This window comes from Mustela lutreola, chromosome 9 (assembly GCF_030435805.1).
Source record: "Mustela lutreola isolate mMusLut2 chromosome 9, mMusLut2.pri, whole genome shotgun sequence".
NCBI lineage: Eukaryota > Metazoa > Chordata > Mammalia > Carnivora > Mustelidae > Mustela > Mustela lutreola.
This window is the reverse complement of record NC_081298.1, coordinates 107,028,059-107,055,636: the sequence shown is the minus strand read 5'-3', so window position 1 is coordinate 107,055,636 and position 27,578 is coordinate 107,028,059. Positions and strand designations below refer to the sequence as shown.

General features: G+C 45.0%; 1 protein-coding gene across 1 annotated transcript; it reads left to right on the top strand.

Annotated features, from left to right (window-relative positions):
* The first annotated feature begins 21,137 nt into the window (after nt 1–21,137).
* On the top strand, nt 21,138–27,078 carry FOXI3 (forkhead box I3). The gene is made up of 2 exons (XM_059134047.1): nt 21,138–21,905; nt 24,619–27,078. Exons 1-2 carry the CDS (start codon nt 21,182–21,184, stop codon nt 25,242–25,244), a joined length of 1,350 nt encoding a protein of 449 aa, XP_058990030.1. The 5' UTR covers nt 21,138–21,181; the 3' UTR covers nt 25,245–27,078.
* The last annotated feature ends 500 nt before the right edge of the window (nt 27,079–27,578 follow it).

Sequence of the window (27,578 nt, the reverse complement as noted above, 5' to 3'; positions counted from 1 at the left end):
GGGAGCCCGATGCAGTACTCGATCCCAGGACCCTGGGATCATGACCTGAACCAAAGGCAGATGCTTAACCATCTGAGCCACCCAGGTGCCCCTGAGCATTATGCTTGCAAGGCTCAGCCATGTTGAAGCATGTAACTGCTTCATTCCTTTTTACTGCCAAACAAGGTACCCTCGGAGTCCTATACCATTTTGATTTATCCATTCATCAGTGAATGGGTCCTTGGCTTGTTTCTCCTTTTTCTGGCTATCCCTGTGAATTTTGAAGACACTTCTATGAATCTCCCTCTACTGACCAGTTATTACTGCAGTCTGATACGATCCTTTGTGTGTGACTTCTTTTATTCTATCAGCTTTCGGAATATTACTCATTTATATTATTAATATAATTAATATATTTATGTTTATATTATATTTATATATAATACGATATTGTCTAATATATATTATAATAATATATATTAATGTTATATTTATATTATTAATATTATTTCTATTCCAAATGCTAAAATTCTGTGATGGTGTGCCCTGGTGGGCCATTTATTGTCCAATGTTCTGGCTGCTCAAGTGATCCTTGTTATTTTGATCCCTGAGGCTTCAAAACTGGGACATTTTCTTGTATTATTTCTTTATTCCTTCCTTCCTCCCATTTTCCTGACAATTTTTGGAATTCATATTATTGGATGTTAGACTTTTTTCTTACTACTCTAATTTTCTTATCCTCTCCTATTTTTCATTTTGTATTTTTGTTCTAGTTTCTGGGAAGTTCTTTCCACTTCACTTTCTAACCTTTCTGGTAAACTGGTGTGTGTGTATGTATGTCTGTGTGTGTGTGTGTGTGTGTGTGTGTGTATTTTCAGATTAAAATGGTCATCAATTATGAACGGTTGTCTGGAAGTGCAAATGGGATAGCAAAATGTTCCTCTTCTGTAAAAACCCGTATAAATGTTTGCAGCAACAGGGACAGCAGTGGATACTGTTACTGATCCTGTGGTGCAAACCAGGGGAGTCAGCCTTCCCCAAACAAAGCTTTGTGATGACAGAGGATGGGTTTCATCCCGAGTTCCCTAACCATCTGTACAGTGATTCTGCATCTATGCTTTTCGGAAATTATTTAAACTACTTCCACCGTCAAGTTGGGGCCGTTTGCACTGCTCCGACAGAATGGGCCACGTTTTAGCTTGTACTGCATGGAGATGGCTTTGACCACTGATATACAGATATTACTATCATTTTATGGGAATCCATGACATGCTTCTACACAAACTTCCACAGGAAGAAGAAAGAAGTAAATAAACTATGTTTTAGTATTTTCTGTTGCTTGCTCTTGAGGTGTGGTTAGTCCAGAATTGCCTGTTACTTTTCTCCTTATTTCGGATTTGTCTTTAGGACTGTGAGTTTTATTTACCTTTTTTTCATTATTGTTTTTATTAAAACGAGGTGCAATATTTAATGCATTTTCATAGTAAAAGACTTACCCTACGTCAAGCCCAAGTCTGCTCTCAGTCTGCTAACACAGCCCATAAAAATACTAAAATACTGGCCACATGTCATGCTCAGGGATAAAGTGTTCCTATGTCCCCTGTAAAAGATTCCTCATCCTCATTTTTTTCTCTATTGGCATTTTTTTTTTTTTTTAAAGAAGCCTCCACACCCAACACGGGGCTCAAACCCGAGATCAAGACCTGAGCTGAGCTAAGAATCGGACACTTAACCGACTGAGCCACCCAGGCGCCCATCCCAGCATCATTTTTAAGAGAGGAATATTGAAGGAAGTAGAAGTAACTGTTTCTGCATTACTTTTGAGTTTTCTTTTGCATTTTTCTGCAGGGGTGACCTCCTGGAGAACGTTGTACCTTACCCTGTCTAACACTGTTAATTTACTGTTTGCTTTTTTATTTTTTTTCCTTTTGTGATTTAGAGATGGTGCTTCACTAAGTTGGTTGTTCCTTCAGACATCTCTAGGGAAATGCTGTTCCCAGTACAGAGCAAACTGGCTTGCTTTCCCTCTCTTGCCCTCCTCCTCTGTGCTGTTAGAGCTGCCCAGGGAGAGGCAGCAGGACCATGTTAGAGCTCTTGCTTAGGCTTTGCATAAATAATGAATTGGTGTTTACCTCTAACTCCTCCCTGAATTTGTCTGTAGTCTGGAGATACTGGGTCAGTTGAAATATATAGGAAAGGGGTGCCTGGGTGGCTCAGCTGGTTAAGCTCTGCTATTGGCTCAGGTCATGATCCCAGGTCATGGGATCGAGTCCCACATCAGGCTCTTTTTCCTGCTGCTCCCCGTGCTTGTGCTCTTTCCCTCTCTCTTTCTGTCAAATGAATAAATAAAATCTTTAAAAAGAGAGAGAAAGAGAGAGATACAGTTGACCCTTGAATAATGTGGGGTGCCAACCCTCCTGAACAGTCAAAAATCCATGAATAATTTTGACTCTCCCCGATTATAACTACTAATAGCTTAAAGTTGATTAGCCTTACCAGTAACATACACAATCAACACATACTGTTACATGCATTATATACTGTATTCTTACAATAAAGAAAGCGACAGAGAAGAAGATGTTATTACGGAAATCATAAGAAGGAATAAATATATTTACTGGGAAAAATCCTCATGTAAGTGGACCTGCACAATTCAAAGCCATATTGCTCAAGCGTCAGCTATACTCTCACTATCTCTGCTTGGTAAGAGAGAAACACTGGATTGCGTGTTTTTTTTTTCTTTTTCTGGCAATGACTTTTCCCCTTCCAAGTAGTTGTTTTTCCAATTGAATTAACAACTGGATTTGAATTCTGTAACACTACTGCATCCAGTTCCTAGGATCTCAGGGTCCCAAACGTAAACCATGGCAAAGCCCTGCAGTATTTAGTCTTCAATTGTTTCTTCCCATGTATTTAATTTTTTAAAGATTTTATTTATTTGAGAGAGACAAAGTGAGTGGGGAGGGACAGAGGGAGAGAGAGAGAATCTCAAGCAGACTCTGAGCTGAGCTCAGAGCCCATCGCAGAGCTCAATCTCAAGACCCTGAGATCCTGACCTGAGCCGAAATCAAGAGTCGGACTCTTAACCAGCTGAGCCTAAGTCACCCACGTGCTCCTTTCTTACGCATTTTAAAATTTACTACCTAGGATTAATCTCATTGGTGCAGTGGAATATATTACAAAGTAGTGAGTTAAATGAGTACAGCTGATTTTACTGAAAATATGTATTTCGAAATCTGCTTTAAAATGCAAACCTGGAATGATCTGGCTGAAAAATGGTTTCAATTTTCCCCATTTTATGTAAAAATCTTACAGCAAAAAAGACACAGGATTTATAGGGGAGGATCAGGAGGGTAGAAATGGCTGAGAATATGCAATTTCCCCACACATCTGAACATGCCTATTTCCTACAGAAAGCCCACGACCTACTGCTGTGCGGGCCATCATCCAATAAGCCATCATGCATATTTCATAGGGGAAAATAGCAGAATAGAGGCAAACTGCCACGTTCAGTGCCATCATCAATTACAGATTCCTTCAAGGATAAGCTCAAGATTAGAAATAAACACACCTTACCCTTCCCAGAAGCAGATTTTTAGGAAGCTAAATGAACACAGTTGCGGGGGTACGGCGTCATCAAGCCCTCTCCCCTGATTAATCACAAGGCACACCGGGCAGATTTTACTCAGCAAGCGATTAGCATGCGAGGCTCCATGTCAGAACAGGACGCAGCAGTCGTGACCCAGGCCCTGGTAACCTGCTAATCGTGAGGGAAGGGGCTGTCCCAAGGGGAGCGCCTATGCCTTGTGCCTTGGGCACAGCACATGTTGGGACTCCAAAGCTGCGTGAGCCGCGGAGCACCAGGCTTTTTCGCACTCGGTGGATAGAGTAGAGCTGACCAGTCCGGGGTCATCTTGCTGCTTTTCCTTCTCTCTGGAGCAGGGCTGATTCTTTACATGCTACTTACAGAACCAGTTTTGTTTCTGAGAAGCTTGAAGTGTTTTAGGCATCTTTCAATCTCAAAGCATCCCTGTTGGTAGCTACAATTTCTTAAGGCTCAGAGAGAAGGCAGCTGTACAGGAGATTTATTTTAGTGCCTAGCCTGCTGACCCCAAATGGAAAGGGGGGAAATTCCTGAAATTTAAAAATTTAAAATGATGCTTGTGGAAACGGTAATCTGGCTCTTGGAGCTTCTAGGGGAGTGAATCAAACAACAAAAAGTGTGGCCAGGTGCGATTGGAGAAGCCAGCTTCTGTTCTCTGTATTTCTAGAGGGCTTTTCTCTGAGGGCTCAAAGGGGTTGATAAATAATCATATCAAGACCAGAGGTCTCCTGGGGCACCAGGGTGGCTCAGTGGGTAAAGTCTCTGCCTTTGGCTCAGGTCGGGGTCCTGGGATTGAGCCCCCCCCCCCTCCGCTCAGCAGGGAGCCTGCTTCCTCTTCTCTCTCTCTGCCTGCCTCTCTGCCTACTTGTGATGTCTGTCAAATAAATAAATAAAATCTTAAAAAACTAATTAAAAAAAAAAAAAAAGACCTGAGGTCTCCTAACTTCCCAGAAGCCTGAGATCCACATTTGCATAAACATTTACATAAACATTTGCATGAACTGCAGTCCTGGGCACTATGAGAGGCTAGGCACACATCATTTTGAAAATCCAACTCTTCCTCTTGCCTGGAACCTCAGTGGTTGGGATGGAGGGCGGCAGAGCTTCCCCGTTCACATACATAAAGGAGACTGGATCCCTCTTTGCAGCAATGGTGAGTGTGGGGCTCCTTTTATTCCCCAAATCCAAAGAGCAAGGCTTTGGAGGCTGGAGGCAGAGCAGCGTGAAGGGAAGGGAGGGGCGAGGAGGGGGTTTTGAGGAAGCAGAAGTCAGCTGTTTTAAAGTATGGATTACACACACACTCCAGGTGTTTGGAAACAAGCTTCCCAAAGCACTCAGCAGTCTGCATTCCTTCCCACAGCTCTCTAAGAAAAGTGTCTCTTCTGGCTTAGGAAGAGTCGTGAAAAAATTGCTACTCCAACCCCCTCATCTTAATCCCTCGCCTTTTGGGGAACAATAGAGAAAGTGCACCTGACAAAGGTGTTGGGCTCCCGCCAGGTTCTTCTGAGCTTTGTGAAAAGCATAGAGCAGACTTCATCTCCCCTTCCTTCAAGTCTAGAGGCACGGATCCAGCCAAGTCTCTGATGTGAGTTTCTTCTGAAAATGCATTAAGCTGCTCACGGAAAGACAAGTTTCGTGTGTCAGTCGTCGGAGGCTGGGGCTTCTAGCCCTCGTCCTCCTGCTCTGCCCCATTGCTTTCTTTAAACTTGAAATTATTTCTCTCTTCTTCAGATCTAACTCTTTGGCCACGTGAAACTTGAAGACATAGTGACACCGAGATGCGTCTTCACATGCTTGGAAGGAGGGACGCTGCTTCTTTTGAAGCAGCTGCAATTCAAATATTGTGAGACACTTACAACCCCACAAAGGGTACAAAAGTGTCCTCAGATGAATCAGGCTGATGTTACCAGTCTCATTTTCACCTTTCCTCCAAGTACTCCTGGAAAATAATGTCAGCGGTAAAAATGAACTGATTCCGGGCAATAAAACCGAGTAGATTTGTTCATGTGGGGAAGTTAGGGTCACATCTTCATCTTCATATAATTTCTGCAAGAACCAATGGCCCCTTGATCATGTGGTGGAACGGAGTGAGGGTTGGAGGAACCGATGACCCATCCATTCCTGCTTTTTTGTTTCTTCGCCTCCTTGAAGCTGAAATCATCTGACAGGAGAAGCCTAGGCAGCAAACAGGGAGACTGTGGAGTGCTTTCATGTTCCAAATGGAATTAAGTGCAAAAATTCTTTTTTTGCTCCCTCCCTGAGATTCCATCCTGTAAGTGACTCAGTGTCAACTGCCTTTTCTGCATGCTTTCCAAACTGGGTTTTTTTTTTTTTCCTGTTATCTTTGCTTTTGGTTGACTTACCATTCCTACAAAAGAGGTAGAAATTTTGACCAATCTAGGTTACAAAAAAAGAGAGGTTGATGAAGGCAATATAGATAATGTAGCCCATACCTGTCTAAGATGAAACAGGGGCTCTGCAGTTTAATTCGATGGTCAGTACGCTATATACCTTCCTGGTTAGGACACTTGTCAATGTCACTCTTAACGTCCAAAAGTGCACCGACAAGAGGAAACGATGAAATCCCCATCACTTTTGTTTTACCCCCACTCCTGGTACAGATCTTCCTCAAGTGTCAGTATGGCTTTCAGATTGAAACGCAAATTGTTTCAGTAGGTGTCCGACAGAGGATCGAACTTCACTCCAGAAAAATGAATGAAGTTATGGAACATATAATTTTATTTCACAGAAAAGGCAGGGAAATTCCAACACGTAACATTTCATTAATTCAATGATCGGCTCTTAAAGGCGGGTGTCTCTTTTAAAGGGTCAGAGGCCAAAACCCCTGCACCAGAGTTGAGCAGGTATTTCTCACCTCCCACCACCCTGCCCTGCAAAGGCTCTCATCTTCTCAGTCCTTGCTATAGACAGCTTCTGATGTCTGTCTGTCAGGCCGATCCTGCCTCCGCCTGCCCCTTCCCCAGGTGCAGCTCCTGCGTTCTGACTGGCCACTGCTGACGGGCTAAGGTAGATACCACCATCTCAGCCAGCCTCCTCCCTTTCTTCTGGAATCCATCTGCCTTCCTCTCAACATTGGGTCATTCATCCAGCAAACATTTATTGAGCATCTATTCTGTGCCTGGTGCTAGGCTCTGTCCTGCAAAGCCACAGTCCCGGGCCATGGTAAAGCATCCTACTTACCAACCGTGAAAGTGCTGTGAATACAAAATAATAGGAGCCGATTATAAAGAAACCCTCATCTATTTGGTGAGGGAGTGAAGAGAAGGATCCAGGGCCCCTTTTGGGAGGATGGGGCCGTGAGCTGGCATCTGAAGAGCAGGTAGCAATTAACTGGCTGAAAGGCTGGAAAATGGTCCAGACCCAGGAAGGAGAATTTGCCAAGACCCTCAGGAGGCAAGGAGTTTATTTCTCTTTTCTTAACTCAGAGTTACTTCTTATAATTATCCCCAACAAAAAGAGCTTGGAAAAAAACAAAAACAAAAACAAAACAAAACTGCATCCATAAGAACTGAAATTCTTTACTGAGCAAAAGTTATCCAGAAGTAAATTCAGGAAGGCAGGAATTTCCCATATGAAGCCATCAGGTTTGGGGAGGTGGGCTACGGACAGTGGCTTGTACTCGGGCACTGTTTCCTGGCTTTTTGTACAAAAGCCCTGCCCCTGCCCACTGCACCCCTTGTTTCTGGGGAGCTCAGGCCACCCGGCTGAGACTACATTTTCTAGCTTCCTCCCATGCCAGGTGTGTCCACCTAAGTTCCAATGGGATTTAACTGGAAATGAAGACAGCTTCCTTTAAGGGAGATGCCGTGTTTTCCAGTTCATCTCCCTAAGTTCTGTTCTAAGTTCTGTTCTAAGTGCCCGGAAAGCACCCAGGTGGCTGGGACCTGGGAAGCCTGGGCTGCAGAGCCATGTCCCACATCAGGACTGGTCCATGGCTGAGAAGGCAGATGCCATCTTGTATTGGGGGCTCTGTCTAAGTTAGCCTGTCCCCTCACATGTCCCACTCACATGAGTGGTTGTCTTACCCAATTATTTTGTCCTTATAATGCCAACTCAAACAAAAGGCATCACCAAAATCATACTTAAACAATAAATCTGATCATATAAAAATGTTGGTTAGCCAACACCACAAGCCAAATTCATGTTTTCAATGGAAAACAGTATCTGCAACACTTGACAGGACAAAGGCTAACATCACACAGACTCTAGCGGCTGTTTACCACTTGTCAGGTACTGTGCTGACTGCTTTATGAGACTGTGCTGATCAGTAGTGACTATAACCTTGGGAGGTAGGAGCAGGGATTAATCACGGGGTTCCAAATTCCCTGCTGACTCGCTGTGCGGCTTTGGGGAAGTGACCTGAAATAAGGATAATAGTACCTTCTTCCTAGGATTATTTATGAAAATTAGATGAGACAGCGTTGCTCAGAAGAGTTGACCAGGCTGAGCCAGCACAGGGAAGGGCTGCCTTTGCTTACTGGCACAAAGGTGCCCTATGGACTAGGGGCCCTGACATGAGAGGATGCTTACTTAGCAAAGTACCTGACATAGGTGTCCAGTCCAGTAGTTATCATTCACGTCAGCATTACTGCTTTCCTTCTCCAGATGAGAAAACACGCTTGGAGAGACTGTGATTTGTCTAAGATGGGATTAGTGCAAAGATTCTAAAAAATAACAAAAAATCACACAATCCAACAAAACGGGCAAGGTACACTGTACGCCCCCCCCAAAAGAATACACATATGAAGAGAGAGACAAACTGACTCCTAATTAAAGAAGTGAATGTGAAAACAATAAAGGAGATATCTTTCATCGATGACATTAGTACACTTTGGTTATATTGAATCTTGAATAAGGGTGAGAGGAAAGAGTCTCTTACACTGCTGATGGGACTGCTAACTAGCATGAGGCTTCTTCTGGCCCCGAAGTTCAGAACTAATCATTGAATTCCAAAAAAAAAAAAATATTTTACATACTCAGGGTTTCTGAAGCAGGATAACTGCAGTCGTGTGAATGACCAGCCAGCTGGTCCTGGATGGACGTGCTATCTGGCCAGACACTGGCTCGTCACTCCAGACAGGCTTTCTCTGAGGTTTTCATATTTGTTTTAACTTTCCTTGCCAACTTATTTATCTTGGCTAGTGGGAGATACGAAGCAAACTTTTTTGAAATTACTGCTTTGAGGAATAACCACCAAAAATGTTAATATGAGTGCGCCATATAAAGCATTCACTCCCCTTGCCTCTTAACAAACACTACCCAATGTAATTTAATCTTTTGTTAAAGACTTGGGGGTTGTTATTTTTAAAAAATTATTTTATTTATTTTATTTTATATATCTATTTTTTAAAAGATTTTATTTATTAGAGTGAGAAAGAAAGAGAGCACAGGCAGGCAGAGTGGCAGGCAGAGGCAGAGGGAGAAGCAGGCTCCTCTTGGAGCAAGGAGCCCGATGGGGGACTCGATCCCAGAATACTGGGATCATGACCTGAGCTGAAGGTAGCCGCTTAAAGGACTGAGCCACCCAGGTGTCCCTATATATCTATTTTTAAGATTTTATTTATTTAGTTATTTGAGAGAACACGTACAAGCAGGAAAGAGGAAGAGGGAGAGGAGGAAGCACATTATTATTAAATACCAATGACTCTTTCTTCTCAGAATGCAACATCAGATTGTTTTATATTATCTACGAACCCATATAAATTAAGGAGAGTATTCAATAAATGATGTTGGGACATCCAGGGGACCTGCTGGAGAAAATCAAGTTGGATTTTCATCTCTCATCCAGATAATGACAATGGGTCAAAGTTTTGAATATAAAAAAATGGAATTGTTAAAGTACTAGTAGAAAACATGAGGGATGCCTGCATGACTCAGTCAGTGACCTTCAACTCAGTTCATGATCCCAGGGTCCTAAGATCCAGTCCCACATCGGGCTCCTTGCTCAGTGGGGCGTCTGCTTCTGCCTCTTCCTCTGCCCCTCCCCTTGCTCGTGCTCTCTCTCTCTCTCTCTCTGGCAAATAAATAAAATCTTAAAAAAAAAAAAATGGGAGAATTATTTTATAATCTCAGAACCAGGAAGGCCTGACAGCTATGACACAAAATCTAGAAGCTCTTAAAGAAGATACTAATAGTTGCTGAGATGACAATGATACCCTCATGATAAAACAAAACAAAACACTGAAACAAAGTCAAAGAGAGAGTATCCAGGTGGAAGGGGGAATACTGTAACTCATATTAGAGACAAAAGCCTCAATCTCCCCATAATGGATGGAACTCCTAGAAACTGATGAGAAAATTACTAATATCTTAAAAGATAAAATTGTTACAACTCCCACAGAAGCTACTTCCAGCCTAACTACTTTCCTTTTTTGTTCTTCTATAGCTGGGGGCAACTTGAGGGCAGAAACTCTCTTTTCTCCAGGGTCTGGCCCATCGTTGGCACTTCATTAATTTTTTGACAAATTAAGAAGTTTGTATGTTATATACTGAAATGTCTAATGTTTCATTTGCAACCATTCTTCCAAATGCTCTAGTACAATAACAAGATTGGTCCAAACAATGCTCTACAGGGGAAATCACATATTTTAATTTTTTTTTTTTTTTTTTTTTTAGCAAGAAAGTGTCTGTTTATCTTCATCTTGTGTTTCTGACCTGTGAGTTATCCATGAACAAAGGCAATACACTTCATTTCCAGGTTTATCCGTTCTGAAAATAAAAGCCATCACTTACGGAATGCTTAGTGCTTTACACACATTGTCACATTTAATCCTTCAAACAATTTAGGTACTGCCGTCAATATTTCATACACGAGAAAAATCAAGATTCAGAGATTCAAATCGTATTTAGCTGGTGGTACTACCTCCTAAGCTTAACACACAGCAAAGCTGGGGTGGGAGCCCGGGTCTCTCTGACCACGGAAACCAGAGAACTGCATCATTCTGCTCCGTTGCCAAAAACGCTTCTGAGGCCTTCTGTCAGAGGTTTGCGGGAAGTTCTGCCTTAAAAGGGCAGAACTAAGTAGCACCCCACAATGATGTGTGCTCTCTGAATTCAAGTTCATTCCATTTTCATCTCCCAAGTCTCCATTTAAGATAGACTTCCCTTCCCCCTCAAACTACTTCTTTTTCCCCCACAATATGTATTAACATGTTCATGTGAAGTATTCCTTGATTTTTCCAGAACTGGTATATTCTTTGCTCCTTAGCGTGGCTCCCAACTGCCCCCGCTGCCTCTCCACTCCTGAGGGATGCTACAGGCAGAATTCCTATTACTTCAACAAGACTGATGGATTCTGTTACCTCTCACTGATCTCTCCAACTTGTGAAGCATTGCTTTACCATTTATGTATAACTACACAACAGCATTTTCCCTCATTTTTAAAGTTCCGATAGGTAATTATGCTCCCAAACTCAAACGTCAAGATCACTGAGAATGGAGATCAAAAAGCACAGGGCCTGCAGGCACCCTGCCCTAGGGGTTCAGACTCCATGTGGGCGGAGCCAAAGAATCTGCATTTTAACGACTTGGATGCAGGACTTGGAAGCACTGGTTAGAAAATTAGGTAAATCCTGCTTCTCCAATCTCAGACCTGACTGGGTGGGGTCAACCCAAGAAGACTCAGGAGCAGCCATAGGGTCAAGGTTATCATAACATCAATGTCATCATCATCATCACCATCAAAAACCATCTACAGAGTGCTTCTTTTATGAAAGGCCAACACAGGTTGAAAATTAAGACCATGGTTGCATTTTGACCTGTGACACATGTGACAAAGAGAACTGGTTTTTAAACTTACTGATTCATTCATGGCAAACCAAGACAGGCTTAGGAGCAATGCATTGGGCAAACAATGAGTGGGTGCTAGGGCCATGCTCCTTCGAAAGGAGAATGGACTCCTTTCGTGCAGGCTGGAGAGCCAAGACTATCTATTGTTGTGTGCATTGGAGAGATCTTGATCACAGAACATAGGCAGGATATTCCAGGAGGCACTTAAAATTATTAATTATGTTAGGGGTGCCTGCGTGGCTCAATGGGTTAAGCCTCTGCCTGCGGCTAAGGTCATGATCTCAGGGTCCTGGGATAGAGCCCTGCATTGGGCTCTCTGCTCGGCAGGGAGCCTGCTTCCCCCTCCCCCTTTGCCTGCCTCTCTGCCTGCTTGTGATCTCTCTCTCTCTGTCAAATAAATAAATAAAATCTTAAAAAAAAAAATTAGTTAAATATAGGTCACTGAATTCTCAACCATTTCAATTTTATAAAATGTTGGGCAGGGACAACTGCTTCATACTTTTGCTCCACAGTTGTCTTTTCTTCTCCTTTTTTTTTTTTTTTTTTTTTTTTTATCATTTTTAAAAAAGACTTGTTATTTGAGAGAGAGAGGTGGCGAAGGAGAGCATGAGCTGGAGGAGAGACGGAAGCAGTCTCCCCACTGAACAAGGGGCCCGGTTCGGGACTCGATCCCAGAACTCTGGGATCATGACCTGCACCCAAGATAGATGCTTAGGGACTGAGCCACCCGGGTGCCCCCATAGCTGACCTTTCAAGATAAGAGAAGAATTAAGTCCTCCTAGAAGAGCCCTTCTATCTTCCTAGACATCATATGCATGGTTGGGCGAGGGTTGACGAATTAGCATATCTGATAGATAAGTTTTGTTCACTTGAAAGCCTAATTTATCCTTAAAAGACATGCTTATTTCAGTATTTCAAGGCAAGATAAAGTGACCTTGAGAACTGTAAGCTTGTAGCCCGGGTCTTCTGGGTTCCTTGGTCCTCTGGGTCAAACAGAGTGGGCACTTTCCACTCTCTGACACTGTGTGGGTGCAAGGATTCATGATGTATCGTGTCTGGAGCCAGGGCCAGGGTCTGTCACGCTCAATATATATTTCTGGAACTCATAAATGAACCTCGTAACAAATTAACCTGAAATATTCGCTGAAAGTATTTTGCAGGGCATGAAAAAAGCACTTGGACAAGGTTGATAAAAATACTTTATAACAGTAAATACTTTATAACAGTAGTCACGGCACAAGAAATCCTTTCTCTGTTCCTTTTTGGATATTATCTTGGCTAAAACCTTCCTAAATTTACAATAGATCCTAAGGATTATTTCAGATGCTTTCCTGAATCAAACATTTAAAAATAAAAGTTGGCCAAACCTATCACATGGAGCAATTTAATAAATTTTTCCATTCCCATGTGAAACACATGTAAGCTTTAATTCTTTATGTTGGTTAAAAAAAATTCCAAAACATATTTATTTATTTATTTTTTATTTTTTTATTTGACAGAGAGAGATCCCAAGTAGGCAGAGAGAGAGGAAGGGAAGCAGGCTCCCTGCTGAGCAGACAGCCTGACCTGGGGCTCGATCCCAGGACCCTGGGATTATGACCGGAACAGAAGGCAGAGGCTTTTAACCCATTGAGCCACCCACGCACCTCCCAAAACACATTTTTTTAAATAATGTAGAACTTTGTGTTAATCTTGATTTAAAAAAATTAAACTGAATATCACTTTGTTACTAAACTGATTATAAGCAGTGATGTTCTTATTGAGGAATTTATTTTCAGGTTTAGGTTTATGTTAATGAAATTACATTTACCCTTACTTGTATTACTTTATTTATTTTTTTTTTAAGTTTATTTATTTATTTATTTATTTTAGTGCTCTCTACACCCAGTATGGGGTTCGAACTCATTACCCTTGAGATCAAGAATCCCACCCTCTTCTGACTGAGCCAGCCAGGTGGCCCTACATCGTTTATATTTTTATTTAAAATTTTCTTAAAATTTATCACCATTACTTAAGGGACCAATTTTATTAGTAATATTAATGATCCATTTAAATTGTTTACCTTCTGTATATGACCGAGATTCTCTCTGCCTGTGTATAATATTAAAATTTAGAGTATAATTTCTACAGCAGTGCTATATGGTTGCCTTTCCAAATGGTGGAATTTAATTAATTAATTTGTGTTCCAGGACACTTAACCTGCAGTGTTAGATTCGTTTCAGGTGTAAATACAGTGATTCATTTCCGTACAGGTGCTCATCAGGACAAGAGCATTCCTTAATTCCCATTACCTATTTTACCCTCCCCCCCCACCTTCCCTATTGGAATTTAATTTCAAAAGTTGAATTAATTAAGAGAAAACTGCTGGGGCGCCTGGGTGGCTCAGTGGGTTAAAGCCTCTGCCTTCGGCTCAGGTCGTGATCACATGGTATTGAGCCCTGCATCGGTCTCTCTGCTCAGCGGGGAGCCTGCTTCTCCCTCTTCCTACCTGCCTCTCTGCCTACTTGTGATCTCTATCTGTCAAATAAATAAATAAATAAAATCTTAAAAAAAAAAGAAAACGTTAAGGAGTCGAGCATACGTGATACAGAGAAACATGAATAAGATACCAGAATGACTGGCTTTGGGGGGACACTGAGCTTTCTTAGAAGAGAGATCAGCGCGAGCATGGAGGGTAGACGAGCGAGACAGGCTGGCCAACAATGGGAGTTACCTCTCCTCGGATCACATCTGCCATTCTATGGAGCTTGGATCCTAAGAGCAGTAGAGTTGAAAGCAGGGGAGTGTCATGACTGGATTTGCCATTTTTAAAAAAATCATTAAGAGGGGGATGTGGAGGGAGAATTGGAAAGCGACAAAAGGAACTCGGGAGATCAGTGAGGAGCCAACTGCAATAATCAGGAGAGGGAAAATGGTGGTTTAACCCTCGGTGTTGCCACTAGGACAGAGTCACGAGTGACCATGGCATGTTTCAGTCAATGAGGCAGAGGAACCTCTGGTTTCTGGTTGAGGTAATAGGTCAATGGGGGAGAGGGCGTCACAGAGATATGGAATATCTCTGAGGATAGAGGAAGTAGATTTTAGGAGAATTGGGATGACCCTGCTTAGATGTTGGATTTGAGGTGACTTATAAAAAAATGAAGAGGACGAGTTCAGTAGGAGTTGATCACTGGACCAGGAGTTCATGTGAGAAATTAGCAAATCACCAGCAACAACTTTTTTTTTTAAAGATTTTACTTATTTATTTGACAGAGATCACAAGTAGGCAGAGAGAGAGGGGGAAGCAGGATCCCCCCTGAGCAGAGAGCCTGATGCAGGGCTCGATCCCAGGATCCCGAGGACATGACCCAAGCCAAAGGCAGAGGCTTTAACCCACTGAGCCACCCAGGCACCCCACCAGCACTTACTTTTTTTTTTTTTTTCCTGTATTAGTTGCTAGGGCAGCCAAAACAAAATACTACAGACTGAGTGGCTTAACTACCAGAAACTTCTTTCCTCATAGTTCTGGAGGTTACAAGTCTAAGATGAAGGTATCAGCAGGGTTGGTTTCCTCTGAGGACCTCTCTTCTGGGCTTGTAGATGATCATTTTCTTCCAGTGTCTTCACATGGTCTGTCCTCTGTGTATACATGTCTGTGTCCTAAATGCCCCTCTTCTGTAAAGACACTAAATATGTTGGATTAAGGTCCACCTTAATGACCTCTTCAAAGACCCTATCTCCAGTCACATTCCGAGGTACCAGAGATTAAAATATCAACATATTAATTTGGGGGGAACACAATTCAGCCTGTAACACCATCCTAACTTGCTGAATCTACAAGGAAATCTGTTGGCTGAAGAAACCAAGGGTATGATGGAGGATCCCGGGTAAAGGGATTCAAATCTTGGATCCAGGATAAGTCCTTCCTTTCTGTCACTCAGGTTTACTTGGTGTCACCTACATTCTCAGGCAAAGTCTCCCTTATAATATCAAAGATATCCATTTCAGGATTATAACCTCTGTACAGCAACCAATCCATGTGAAGAAAGGAGCTTCTTCCTGATAATCCCAGTAGAAGTTCCAAGAAAGTCTTAAATGACTTACCTCAAATCGCTCACCCACCTCAAACAAATCATTAGTGTAGGGAAAAAAATAAATAACATTGGTGAGGGCTACGTCTGAGTTTCCAGCCCAACGGCCCACCCCTGCCCAAGAGTCCATCCCATGCAAACCTCAAGACCCCTCAAGTAATGGAGGGGTGTTTTTTTTATAGAGTTGCCAAACAGGCAATAACAGCTACAACATGTCTACCCCAGTGATTAAAGCCATGGGATTAGATGTGACAACCCATGAAGGATGTATAGAGGAAAAGAAGAGGGCCAAGGTTCGGAATCTGAGGGAACAAAAAACCATATTCAAAGAATGAGATGAGAAACTTGTCCTTTTGGTAGATACAGAAGAGAAAGAAAGAAAACCAGGACAATGTGTTATGGCATACACCGAGAGAAGAGATAGTTTTTGTTTTTTGGTTTTTTTTGTTTTTAAAGATTTTATTTATTTATTTGACAGACAGAGATCACAAGTAGGCAGAGAGGCAGGCAGAGAGAGAGGGCAAAGCAGGTTCCCCGCTGAGCAGAGAGCCCGATGCGGGGCTCGATCCCAGGACCCCGGGATCATGACCTGAGCCGAAGGCAGAGGCTTTATCCCACTGAGCCACCCAGGCGCCCCAAGAAGAGATAGTTTTAATGAAGAAATGATTTGCAACCCCTTGGAGTAAAAAGGGTTCATGTCCTTAACTGCAAGGAGCTCAGAAACATTCACTTTTTAAAAATGTAGAAACATGGGTGAAAGATCACGACAGGCAATTCATATAAAAGAAATTAAAGGGGCACCTGCGTGGCTCAGTCAGTTAAGCGTCTATCTTCCACTCGGGTCATGATCCTGGGGTGCTGGGCTTGAGTCCCACACCTGGCTCCCTGCTCAGCAGGGAGCCTGCTTCTCTCTCTGCCTCGGTCCCTCTCCCTGGCTCTTGCTTGTTCATTCTCTCTCAAATAAATAAAACCTTAAAAAAAAAAAATTAAAATGACTAGGTACTTAAATTCATTCATAAGAAAAACAAAACAAAACGTTTTTTTCAAAATATGTCTCTGTGCTTTTAAGATTGGCAAAAATCAAAAGAAGTGAACAAATCCAGCCTTAGCCAAGGTGAAGGGAAGAAGGCATCCGTGGGGAACCTAGGGGTGGCATAAACTGGGCCACCTTGTGGCAGAGCAATTTGTCAGAATCAAACATTTAAAGGTACATATCCTGTGACCCAGCAAATCCCAGCAAGGAATTTACTATCACAAGTAAATTAAGTCTTTTTTTTTTTTAAAGGTAATAATCCTGAGGCACCTGGCTGGCTCAGTCAGTAGAGTATATAACTCTTGATTTCGGGGTTCTGAATTCAAGGCCCATGTTGGGTGCAGAGCTTACTTAAAAAAAAGAAGAATACATAATCCAGAGATCCATCAAAAGTAGGTTACATTCAAAATATTGCCTAACAGGTCCAGAGGGGCACCCCCAATTTAGAACAGACACAGGCTAGAAACCACCTACACAATCATACTGGTGGGTCCCCACTGAATATCCTAGGAAAGGGAACACCAGGTGAACAAAACGAGGTAGACATATGGACATATGGGCTGTTTTTGAAGGTTCTTCAAAATATATTAAGGAGAAGGTGCAGAGCCAAGTGAGTAACACAGATTCCATTCTTGGACATTTTTAAATGCATACAGAGTTGGACCAGTAAGTACCTCGAAATGTTTTCTGGAGGAGAGCATAAGACACTGCTGGCAAGTGGTTGCCTTTGATGAGAGAGGGTAAGAGGTGGCACCATTTAATGTTTCAGGGATTATACCATCTATGATGTACAGAGCTGATACCATCTAACGGTTTTTAACTGTTTAATTTATTCAAGCAGCACACGATAACTGAGCATGTCCCAAAGTCAGGCACTGGACCAGGCTCTGGGGAAATAATGCAGGAGGCAGTTACGGCTGAGAGCGATTCTCAGAGGGCCCCTCAGCTGGCCAGCCTGGGCTGGAATCCTGGCTGCACTCTTAGAAGCTGGGAGACCACAGGTAAATTACTTAACTTTTCTCTCTGTGGCTTCAACCATAAACTATGGTTTCTTTCTTATTTCACAGGATGGCTATGAGAATTCAGTGAGATGTTGCAGGTAAGGGGCTTAACACAAAGTTAGGTATTTGGTCCGTGTTCCTTAATTGTTAGCACTGGAAGAAAGGGAGCAGGGAATGACACAGTCCCTATCCTCCAGAACACCCAGGAGAGTGGGTGACAGATTTGGGGAGCAGGAGTTGGGTGATTGGAAATGAGGGGGCAAAGGGTGGGATGAGCCACCTGCTAATGTGTGAGAGCAGGGACTAAACACCCCCTGGGCCCCCAGGAAGGAAGTGTGGGAGGGGGAGTGCAGCCTCCATTTGAGAAGGCCTCAGGGAGCCCTATGATGTGGGGCTCAATCCCAGGATCCTAAAATCATGACCTGAACTGAAGGCAGACACTTAACTGACTGAGCCACCCAGATGTCCCTCAACATCCTTTCTTAAATCCCCAAAATAATAAATGCACTAATAAATCTTCTATATTTTGGCTTATGTGGTAGTATTATCCCCGCTCCATGATTCCCAAAACCATATTCTCTAGTTACAATTTGAGTTTTCTTGAGTCCTTTGCTCACCTCCTCTGTTTCCTTTTTCATCTCCACTGGCAACAGAGTTTACCTCTTATCATATTTTCCCCAAGTGTTTTATTTGCCAGCGATGGAAACATGTGATAGCCTCTCTATTTCACATTGGCATAGAAGCATTAATCAATAGCCTTGACTCATCTTTTTGTGAAAAGGCAATGTGACAAAGTCTTATTATGGGGAGCTTGCATTTCAAGCACATTTTTTATCCTGTTGATTTTTTTTTTTTAAGTACACCAAATGTTTAAAATTTAATTAAAAAAATTGGGATTGGGGCATGTGGGTGGCTCAGTTGGTTAAGCCTCCAACTCCTGGTTTCGGCTCAGGTCATGATCTCATGGGTCATGGGATTGAATCCGGAGTGGGATTCTCACTCAGTGGGCAACTGCTTGAGATTCTCCCTCTCCCCTGCCCCTCCCCCACTCTCTCAAATAAATAAATCCTTTTTTAAAAAATAGGGATTAAAAATTATTTTAACTTTGGGACACCTGGGTGGCTCAGTTGGTTAAGCAGCTGCCTTCGGCTCAGGTCATGATCCCAGCGTCCTGGGATCGAGTCCCAAATCGGGCTCCTTGCTCCGCAGGGAGCCTGCTTCTCCCTCTGACTCTGCCTTCCACTCTGTCTGCCTGTGCTCACTCTCGCTCGCTCTCTCTGACAAATAAATAAAATCTTAAAAAAAAAAAAAAAAGAATAAAGTTGAAGAGTAGAACCAGAAATTTCCTGGCTGTCCCATTCCTAACAGCTTGTAACTTTCAACATTTTCCTTTAAAAAAAAAAAATTATTTTAACTTTGACATTGAAAAGCCCCAGGCTATTGACCAATAATAGTTTTAAGCTTATCTAATTAAGATGTGATTGAAAACAGAAAAGTAAAACTTTCAAACCCTAGAGGGGGTGTCCACCTTACAAATCCCTGCTAGATGTCTGCTGTAACAGAGGCAAAGAGCCGCTAGGTGGCTCTGTCATTTTTAAGTAAAACTAAAGTCCGCTAAAGATAATACTGTAGTTAAGGCACAAAAATAACTAGTAGTTGGAACCTTTAATCAAAGCAAGAAACAATAATCTGCAATCATGGCCTCTTACTCAGAATAATTTGGAGCTACTGGGTTAAGAATTAGACAAACAACAAAACAACAATCCTGAAAAACTGCAAAGTATGTATACACAAGCAATTTGTTAAAAAATAATGGAAGGTGTGATAGGCGTTAAGGACATCAGTTAGGAAAGGGGAGATGGTCCCAAATGTTTTCTAATTTATTGCCATCTCGGTTCCTAGCTTTTCTTTTGGACTTTCTCTTTTATAGTTAGACCTTTAAACTTAAGAACAAATGTTAAATTGGGGCATTATAACTTATTTAAAAATTGCTTTCAAATTTCATGGGTTATAGTTGTCATCATTATTAACTTCCCAAGAGAAGTCACAAAACCACCTTGTTTGAGACTATTTGGGAAGGAAGGAAAAAAATCCACAATACTGTGCTTAACTACACAAAGAAAATTTAGACCCTTAAACAAACACTATTCCATTCTATAGCATTTGCCAAGAGATTGAAAGAAACAGCGCCCTAAATTTTGAGGTGAGAATAATTCTTTTCTGGTTCCAGAAATGATAAGAAAAATATTTACATTTGAACCGTGGTTTGCATTTTAGGTATCACGATTTACTAGTTAAATATCTCTGGATGTCATTTTTTAAGGAACGGGATAATAGAAGATAATAGTTTCCTGTAAAGTACATTACTGAATTTATAACACGAAAATAAATGCGGAGTGGGGGGGTGGATTTCCGAATTAGTAAATATTAACTCTCCGCCTGCAGTTGGCAAACAGAAAAGCGCTTTCCCCTCCTCTCTTCCCGCTTAAGTGAAATTCTCAGACTTGTCACCTGTTAAGATCACATTTAGGAATAATTTTAAACTGTAAGAGAAACAATTTTCTTATTATTATACGGAGAGAATAAATAACGATTGCGGGGCACGTGGGGTCGCCACAGTATTTTACCTGTTTCGCTGGTTTTTCCAGGGAGGATCCGCATTTCAAAACTTAGAAAAGTAGAAAGCAAGTCCTATGCCATAATTCGTTGAGACCATTTTTGTAAATGAGCGCTTCTGGCACAGTTTAAATTACAGTTGGCTTTAAAATGCTAATTTCGAACCCACTTATTTAAATGTCTCTGAAAACACACGCCCTTCTGTTTTTGAAGAAAACAAATCACACCAAAGGACTGCACAAACCGGACTTAAAACGAACAAATACTTGCCGAATGTGAACGAACGTATAGTTATGTGTTTAGAGACAAGGTTAGAAAAATTAAAAACCAATTTCAGTCCCTCCCGTCACAGAATCCCCGAGGGAGAAGGGGACACTCCAAGGATGCCCGGTAAAAAAAAAAATCTACCGTATACCCCAGAGAGTTGTGAATTGCTTCTATTATTTTCGGCGAGAAGCCGATCTGTTGGGACTGGCCGGGAATCCAGTAACTCAATGACAAAAGGTGCAGAAGCTTGAGTAGAAAACCGCAGGGGGCCAGGCAGGTGGTCTGCGCGGCCACCCAAACTCCTCCGGGGAACTTTTTGGAAAACAGTTGTACCGTTTGGGTTCTCTTCTCTGGGTTTCAACATTCGTTATTTCCTTTCTTCTCCTGAGCTAAGAACGCGCCGGCGGGGAATGAGGTGCCTTTCGCCTTCAACCTGGAGGCGCCGGCCTCCCCCGGGCTCCCGGGCTCCCCGCGCCGGCCGAGAAGGGGCTCCGGGGGCGGGGCGGGGGACTCCGGGGGAGGCGCGGGGGGGGGGGCTCCGGAGGCGAGCGGGCGGCGCGAGGGCTGGGGCGCGCTCTGCCGGGCTGCGCGGGCAGGTGGGGCGTGGCGGGGGCGTGGAGAGCCCCGGCCCGCGGGCCGCCGCCCAGCCCCGGGCCGGCCCGGGAGGAGCCGCGCCGCAGACGGTTATAAGAGGCCGAACCGCAGGCGCTCCGCGCGCCGCCGTCGACCCCCCCACCCCCACCCCGAGCACCGGTCGTCCTGCGAGGGCTGAGGCGGGGCCGTGGAGTGGGCCCCCAAAGGGATGCTCTCGCCCGCGCGGCGAGACCAGCCCCGCTCGCCTCTCGCCGCCGCCGCCGCGCCGCACCCGCCGACGGCCACCGACATGGCTCTCTACTGCGGCGACAACTTCGGCGTCTACTCGCAGCCCGGCCTGCCCCCGCCTGCCGCCGCCGCCGCCCAGGGCGCCCCTCCGGCCGCCAGGGCGCCCTACGGGCTGGCAGACTACGCCGCGCCGCCCGCCGCCGCCGCCAACCCCTACCTGTGGCTCAACGGGCCGGGCGTGGGCGGCCCGCCCGCTGCGGCCGCTGCCGCCGCCGCCGCGGCGTACCTGGGCGCCCCGCCGCCGCCTCCCCCGCCCCCCGGGGGCGCCGCCGGGCCCTTCCTGCAGCCGCCCCCCGCCGCCGGCACCTTCGGCTGCGCGCAGCGGGCCTTCGCTCAGCCCGCGCCCGCCGCGCCCGCCTCGCCCGCGGGGCCCGCCGCGCCGGGGGAGCTGGGCTGGCTGTCCATGGCCAGCCGCGAGGACCTGATGAAGATGGTGCGGCCGCCCTACTCGTACTCGGCGCTCATCGCCATGGCCATTCAGAGCGCGCCCGAGCGCAAGCTCACGCTCAGCCACATCTACCAGTTCGTGGCCGACAGCTTCCCCTTTTACCAGCGCAGCAAGGCCGGCTGGCAGAACTCCATCCGCCACAACCTGTCGCTCAACGACTGCTTCAAGAAGGTGCCCCGCGACGAGGACGACCCAGGTGAGGCCGCCGGACAAGTGCTGCCCGCCGGGGAGTGGGGGGCAGCGGCGCGCGGGCAAGGGTCGCGTTGGCGTGGGGCTTGACTTGAAGCTCCACGCAGGGTCCTCTCTAACTGGGGATGGGAGCCGGGGTGGGGACCCACCACCCGAACCTCCGACCTCGTCTGGCCGGGGTGAGGGCAAGCCGGAAGACAAAGGGAACCATCAGAGGGTCCTCAGAGCGGGGAGCCGGTGGGGGTGGAGCTCGCCCCTTACACCTACACCCCCCCCCCCCCCACGCACACACGTTCTCACACACGCGCGCGCGAGCGCTGAGGCTGGCCAGTTAGAGAAGAAGGAAAAAGACCGTATCTTCAGACGGGAAGCCACCCCTGGGTGGTGTTCATCATGCCGATTGAAGGGACGGTCCAAGTCACAGGGAGGTAGGTTAGCAGTAAGAACCCGCGTGCGATCTTAGATAAGGGACAACTGTAAAGGGATTCAGGTGAGCTGAGAATCACACCCCATTGCACCGAAGCGGTGGTGAGAGACCGAGCAACAGCAGGCCTTTCAGGCTGTCCCTGGATGCCCTTCCTCCTGCCCCAGGTTCCTAAGACGTGATCAACGGTGTCCTTCATGAAACAAGAGCCTACCTTGAGAGTAATGTTATGGGGGTCGTGACAACAGGCGTCGGGACAGAGGACCAAGAGGAATCAGAGAGCTTTAGCTGGGGTCCTGCAAATTGTGGTTTCGGTGCCTTGCCGTTTCCAAATGTAAAAATGAAAACTCCAAATTTGCTGCTAAGCCCTCTGCTGGGAAGGGCTGGGTTACAGTGGAGTGCTGTGAGTGGTTTTCCTCTAGCTGAGAAGAAGTGGGGTGGACCCAAAAAGAAGGGAAACACGATTATACTTGAGGTTTTCAGAAGGCTCTGGTAACCAGGTAGGGGACAGGTGTGATGGGCAAAAGAGAAATGAAAAGGTTTCAGTTGCATGCTGCAGAGACCCAGGAGTTTGTGTAAAATGCTCTGGAGTGTTCCCTCCCCCCACCCCCTGCCCCCAATGTATTCTAGAGGGAAGCTTTCCAATGGAAATACAGTATAAATCACATGTGATGGCAAATTTTCTGGTAGCCACATTTAAAAAGGTAAAAAAAAAAAAACAACTGATGAAATTATTTTTACTATTTTTAATTCACCCAAACTACTGTTTCAACATAAACCAAATATAAAAATTTTTACTGAGATACTTTTTTTTTTGGTATTAAGTATTCAGAATCCTATGTGTGTTTGATTCCACTTGGCATTTTGGACTACACACTTTTCAAGTGACCGACAGCCGTGTGTGGCAAGTGGTTACTGTATTGGACAGGACGTACAGTTCTGGAAGGTGCAGCTTCCCAGTCTGGCCTCTGAATCACCTGAGATTATCACATTAATTGTCATGTATATTCTTTTAGACTTTCTAAAAAGTTGGTGTCTTTAGCTAGTGTCTTGTCAAAGCCTTTGGGACTTAGGGGCCCAATATCAGGTGCAGGTACTACCATCTAGATGGTAGTTGTATGAATAAGAATTTTTTCTTTTTGCAACTATTTGCAAAAAATGTGTTAATGAAGATAATGGGCTTGGAGGGGTGTGTGCTGGTTTGTGCAGGCAACCTAACACAGTGGCTAGGTAAGAATGCTGAGTCTAGAGTCAGCCTGCTTAAATCCCTTAAATTCCCATTACCAACTGGGAATACTGCAGGTTACTAACCCATCTGCCCCTCAGTTTCACCATCTGAAAAATGGAGGCACTGATAGTGCTGCCTCCACAGAGCTGTGAGGGGCAGCAGAAGTTGTCCATGTAAAAGCACTTAATGGGATAAGTGCTGAGCAGTGCTTTCACATGTCAAAGATCCTATTTACTGGGAACGATAAAAGTTACTGAGAGAGAAAATCCTCCAAGTGACAAGTCTTTTTTTACCTCAGTTGTACTAGGTAGTGGGGGAAGTTTTTTAAGCAGAAGACTGGCTCTGCATGCGTTACCTGAGGCTCTGATCTGAGATCTGCAGGGTGAGGGATGCAGGGCCTCTGCTGCTCAAGGTGGGGGAGGGGGGGCATGTAGACTGCAGGAGCTTCCTGTACCATGAACAATGTTACCCAAGTTGTTAAAACCACTGATGGCTCAGTGGTAACTTTTGTAATTTTTATTTGGCAAGATAAATGACTTGAGGTTGCTTTTTCCAGTGGAATGTGTGTGTTTTGTTTGTTTCAGGGACAAATAGTGTACCTTTCAGCCAATAACAATAACAGATAGTGATTTTCACTGCTGTGTGCCAGCTTCTCTGTGGAGACAGCACTTAACCCTCGCATAAGTCTATGAAATGGGCATTATCCTTATGCCTACTTCTGTAAATAAAGAAATGTGGGCTCGAATTTAAGCAGCACCAAGATTTTGCTAGGGTACAGCGTATGGATCCGGAGGGGAAGGCGTTGGGTAATTAAAAGTGTCTTGGACCTAGAATTAGGTCTTAAGATTTGGGTAGCAGACACTGCCAGGGGGAGGTGGAAATGGCCAGAACACCTTTGTTCCGGATTTCTTGTAGAAGGCGAGGAGCAAGGTCTCCCCGAAAGGATAATCTTCATCTCAGTCCGCATTTATGAGAGTCTGTGCTCCTCCTTGCAGAACTGAAGGTGACTGACTGCAGGGGCCTGAGCTGGGCGCTTCTCTGACTTAAGTGCCTTTCTCCTCTCCACAGGGAAAGGGAATTACTGGACCCTGGATCCGAACTGTGAGAAAATGTTTGACAATGGGAACTTCCGTCGGAAGCGCAAGCGCCGTTCCGAAGCCAGCGGCACCTCCACGGTGGCAGCAGGGACCGCAAAATCGGAAGAAGGGCTCTCTTCGGGACTGGGGTCCGGCGTGGGTGGGAAGCCCGAAGGAGACAGCCCCCCTGCATTGCTAAGGCCACCCCAGTCCCCAGAGTCCCCTGAGGGTGCAAAGAGTACTGCCTCCTCCCCAGGAGGGTCCCTGCTCTCCTCCGCCCCTTGCCTCAACACCTTCTTCAGCAGCCTGAGCACCCTGAGCGTCAGCAGCAGTGGGAGCACCCCGCGGGCAGTCCCCACCGGCCGCCACCTAGGGATCCAGGGGGGCCCCCTGGCCTCCAGCAGCACGTTCCCCGCCAGCTCCGTCCCGGAAGCCCCACCAGACAGCTTGCCGCTGAGCAACGGTACCAGCAACGGCAGCAGCAGCCAGAGGTCCTCCTACTACAGCCCCTTCCCCGCCAGCAGCGGCGGGGGTCAGAACAGCCCGTTCAGCAGCTCCTTCTACAACTTCAGCATGGTCAACAGCCTCATCTACCCCCGCGAGGGCTCCGAGGTCTAGGACAGCCTGGGACAGCCACCCTCCGGACTTGAATATGCACACCCTAGGTCTCGTGACATGCAGATTTCATGGGGCAGGAAGTGGGCTTCTGCATTCCTCTGGAGGCCCAGGTGCTCCTGTGGCCCGATGGGAGCAGTAGATAACTCTTCCCGCAGCCCCGTGCGCTTTTACAGGTTTCTCTGGAGAGAAAGCCACCTCACTCTGTTGGGGACAGTGCCTGTGAGCCCCGCGTGAGGGCAGGGACCATGTCTGTTCTGTTTGTCACTGTAGCGCAGGGTTATGAGCTCATATGTGTCCAAGGGCCGGCCAAAGAGCCAAAGAATGAAGCTGATCAGTAGGAAAGAGGTAGCAGTTGGTCCCTTGAAGCAGGTAAGGGAGCGCTCTGGTGGACCAGCAAAAGGCTGCTGTGGGCCGTTTGTTATTTTCCTGCCTGGCAGCATCCTCATTTGTCTAGAAAAGTCATATCTGGATGTTTATAGGAAACCTCCATTTGCAGTTTTTGGCCACGAATTAAAGTTGAAATCCTGTGCTGGGTCCTACCGCAGTGCAGGTCATCTGAGCTCCATCCAGCTCCTGTGTCACCTCTGCTTCTGCTCCGTGCCTGGGCCCCGGTAGATACTAACTAATAGCCGGGAAGCTGCCCCCGAGAACCGTGAGTGCCCAGCGCTGTTTCAGACGGACACTCGAGGTTGTATTAGGTCATTTAATCCTCACAACAACCTTGGGAGCTAGGTATGGTTACTACCCCTCACATTCAGATGTCAGGTGACTCCCCCAAGGTCACACAGATAATAAGTTGTGGAGCCGGATCCGGTCCAGGCAGTCTGGCTCTAGAGCTAGTGCTAGAAGGTCTGTTCTGGTTCTAAAAAAAAAGAAGGTGCCATTGTGCATAGGCAGACATAGCGTCTAGGGGTAGGAATGAACTAGGTCTCATTTGACCAAAGATTTCTGGTTGAAGTAAGTATCGCTGAGCAGCAAGGATAGGCACCACCTCTGCCTTCTGCCATGTGCCTGAGGTCCAGGGTGACCATGGTCCTCATTAACTTGATATCCTAGCCCTTTTAGCATGTGTCTTGGATTTCTCATTTTTTAAAACAAAATACTAGAATTTTATTAAAAATAGTTTTTTAAGTGGAATTTTTATAGTTTCTTAATAAAACATTTGTTGTCAAAAATTATCAATATAATTTATTTTTGGCACTCCCTTTTACTTCTCAAGAGGTATCTTCATTTGAATGGTGTTCATGGTCACCCTCCCAGGGCCCAGTCAGAGCTCAGCCATTGTTTGAACTTATCTAAGAGGTGCTAATTAAAATGGGGATGATTGTTGATTTATTGGAACAGCCTCCATTAAGATGAATAGAATGTCCTGAATTGCCTTTGTACCATGTTGTTGGGTCTTTGATAGGAACATTGTTGGTTTGGGGATTTAATTTTTTTTTTTTTTTTTTTTAGGAAAAGGACCACACGTACATTGTAAAAAAAAAAACCTCAACTTTTCCCTGTGTATTCTTTTCTGAGACTCACAGCATTATTCTTAAATTTTTCTTTTGAAATACACAATACAGAAAATTATTTTTTAAACAGTTTATCGAGGTATAAATAACATCACCATTACTTTTTAAATATTACAGAGAAAGACAACCAAAGAGACTACCTACCCCCAGATTGTGTGTACAAAAACCAATTTCTGTGGATATTTTTCTTTGTGAAAAATCGTATGGACTTTTATAAATATTGCTTCTAACACAATTCTATATTTGTAAATTAATTTATAATGTGAACTGGGACAGAACTTTTTTTTCCCCAAGAAAGTACACTGCATGCTGACAATCACATGAAATAAACTCTAAGTGGGATGATTTCTGGCCACTTTTAGGGATTTGTTTTTCTGTCTTCAGCTTCTCCTAAAGGAAGAGAGGTGTGAGGGGCCTGGCACTGAAGCCATGACAGGGATTTTGTTGAGAGTGAAAGCAAACGGTTTTTTGTCGGATTTGTCCCACCTGCTCACATCTGAAAGGTTGGAACCAAACAGTTACTCCTTGGGGATAGTGTGTAGGCCGATGAGCAGTTTGATTTTTAGCAGAGTAACAGTTCTGTCTTCGATCAAACTAAGTGCACAGACAATCTCTTCCAGAATGAAATGCTGCTGTGAGGTCTCACCACCTGGCAGCGATCCACAGGTGGGGCTCTGCAGCCTTGGGTGCGGTGGCCCCCTTGAGGGCCACAGGTAGCCCATTATTTCCAAGGAAATAGGAAACTTTTGAACTGGGCTCCTTCTAGAGGAAACCTGAAAGCTGTGGTTTCTAGACCAGGGCTTCTTGGCCTCGGCAT